At 41.5% G+C, this 2,702-nt stretch overlaps 1 protein-coding gene across 1 annotated transcript in view; it reads left to right on the top strand.

Annotated features, from left to right (window-relative positions):
- Positions 1 to 596: 596 nt before the first annotated feature.
- The window catches only part of LOC109974860 (ADP-ribosylation factor 4), a 36,464-nt gene continuing 34,358 nt past the window's right edge, over positions 597 to 2,702 (top strand). Inside the window, exons 1-2 of the mRNA XM_020625293.1 lie at positions 597 to 829; positions 1,222 to 1,302. Of these exons, the coding sequence (XP_020480949.1) occupies positions 763 to 829; positions 1,222 to 1,302 (148 nt within the window). The 5' untranslated portion in view covers positions 597 to 762. The remainder of the gene's footprint in view (positions 830 to 1,221; positions 1,303 to 2,702) is intronic.

The following is a 2,702-nucleotide window of genomic DNA, read 5'->3' as shown; positions in this document are numbered from 1 at the left end:
TACAGGGAGCCAGTGGAGAGAAGCTAATATGGGAGAGATATGATCTCTCTTGCTAGTTCCTGTCAGTACTCTGGCTGCAGCATTTTGGATTAACTGGAGGCTTTTTAGGAACTTACTGGGACATCCTGATAGTAAATAGTTACAGCCGTCCAGCCTGGAAGTAACAAATGCATGGACCAGATTTTCAGCATCACTTTGAGAGAGGAAGATTTTGACAATATTATGGAGGTGAAAGAAGGCAGTTCTAGAGACTTGGTTTAGCCTATGTATGAGTTAAAATACATCCTGGTCAACAGTGACTTCAAAGGTTTTCACAGCAGTACTGGAGACCAGGGCTATGCCATCTAGAGTAACTATAATAGCATATTTCTGAGGTTTTTGGGCCCGACTGCAACAACTTCAGACTAAACAAACACATAAACTAATAATACGCACATTTTTGAAGATGCAAGATTGTGTAAAGTGAACGAAGTTTGGGCACTTGTTTACTTCAATTGTAGTGTTGTAAAATACAAAGTTTCCGAATCTACACCTTCTCTGGGAACCCATGAACGCAGCATTGTAGTGTTTCAATAAAGTTTTTTTCAGTTCAAGTGACGTCAATTATTCCGCGTTGTCCTGAACGTGGCATCGAGGAGGTGCTGCGCCCATTCTGATTCATTTTTGGTCTCTGCCTAGCAGCTGCTACCGGATTAACCGGTCGAAACTTCCCCCTGTCAGGTTTTTAATTTTTCCGACTTTAAACCGGGAAATATTAGTAAAATGGGTCTAACGATCTCGTCGCTGTTCTCCAGGGTCTTTGGCAAGAAGCAGATGAGGATCCTGATGGGTGAGCGCCGCGGCTAGCTTAACTAACATCAAGGCTAACCAGCAGGGCACTAAAAGCACTCATTATATTGAGGTTTATGTTTAAACCGACTTATCGGATCCTGTTCGCAGTCAGAAAGTCCAGACGGATTAAACCAAGTTTAAGTCTTGAACAGAAAATGTTAAGGTTATGAACTAACATTGATAGCCGTCAGAAGCTAACGCTCAGCCAAAGGAGGCTGATGGAGGTGGTTGAAGTGTCTGCATTAGTTTAATGGCCAATTTTAACACTTTATTGGTCTATTTAAAAGTTAAATTAAATGCAAATGCTTTAACCAGAATTTACCTGGAGCTGTTATCTGTCGTTTAAAGCAACTTTATGTTGTCTAAAGTGGAATATTTGGCCTGTTTCAGTGGGTTTGGACGCAGCTGGAAAAACGACGATCCTGTACAAACTGAAGCTCGGAGAGATCGTCACCACCATCCCAACTATCGGTAAATAATTAACAGTCACACAGGAACCAATGAAATGGGTTGTTTGTTGTTACTTTCAGATAGCTTCACGTGTTTATTCGTCAGCTCTCCTGATTATGTGACACTGACCTAACACCTATGGTTTAGCTGAAATAAACTCATAACACATTAGAGGTCTTGTTCCCAATGATGTGAAGTCATGCACAGAAACCAGGTGAAACGAGTGTAGTCCTAGACTTCTTAGGTTATTGGCTAAAACGTAAAAAGCTGATTATAGCGCCACCATGAGGTCAGTTATTGCTGAGTAGTATGCATATCTGCCATGTTTGGAGTCTTTAGGTCATGTTAGAAATTAACCCAATTCTTTTGTTGGAAGCACGAGAAGTGACGGCAGGAGAGGACTGTTTAAAATCAACAGAAAGTTTACTGAAAGTCTGATTACAGGCAAGTCTTACAGCGCTGGATTCAGAGAGATAGAGCTCCCGCAGGAAAACCAACTTCTGAATCTTGAATCATGTTTTACAATGCATTTTATCTTCTTGGGCTGCTTTGCCCTGGACAGAGGTAAACATCTTTTGATCCTGTTGTCCATTTGGTGTGAACCAGAGCTCCCCTTGTTTCAATGTGTTAAAGTCTAGGTGTATGCATGTGTGTGTGTGTGTGTCTCATATGGTAACTTGGTCTTGATCAAGCACACAGAAAAATGGATTAACTGGGTTGCAAGCCCCCTATGTGTGTGAGACAATAAATATGCTAAACTGGCCAAATGGTCATCTCAGGTGATGAGACTCCCTGTGTGTGAAAGACACCCCCTGGTGGGGCAGAACTTGGGATATGCTATGTGTGTCCAGGTGTGGGCTGGCGGGGCTTTGTTAAAATGTAAATAGGTCGTCTGGTTGCCTGGGGAATGCAGACATTCAGAAGGTGCAGATTCTACCTCATTACAATTGTAAGACATATAAGAAAGGATAATAAATATATTAGAAAGTAACCAAAGCTCAGTAGTTCTGCACAATAATTAATACAGCAAGTAAGATAAAGTTATGAGAGGTAACTAAAGGGAACTAAAGTTATGAGAGGGAACTAAAGGTATGAGAGGTAACTAAAGCTTCTAAAGTAACTCGAGTCTATAAGAATCAAATCTTACAGTCATATGGGTTCTGAGATCCAGCCACTGGCTAATAGTGGTTCTTGCAATTTCAAGGGGGAGCCTTAGATATGTGTTCGTATAAGTCAGAGCAAACACCACTACCTGTTTATAAAAGATGTACAAGCTCTCTGTAATGTTAGCCATTGGTTTTCTGAAGAGTGGTTTTAATGCTCGAGTCTGGCTGTTGCCATATTAGTAATGCTTCCCTCCACCTACTATGGCTAATCCAAAACTGGGGGAAGAGTTGGAGTGGCGCTTTCTAGGACTGCTC

Source organism: Monopterus albus, unplaced genomic scaffold (assembly GCF_001952655.1).
Source record: "Monopterus albus unplaced genomic scaffold, M_albus_1.0 scaffold351.1, whole genome shotgun sequence".
NCBI lineage: Eukaryota > Metazoa > Chordata > Actinopteri > Synbranchiformes > Synbranchidae > Monopterus > Monopterus albus.
This window is presented reverse-complemented; position numbering and strand designations above follow the sequence as displayed.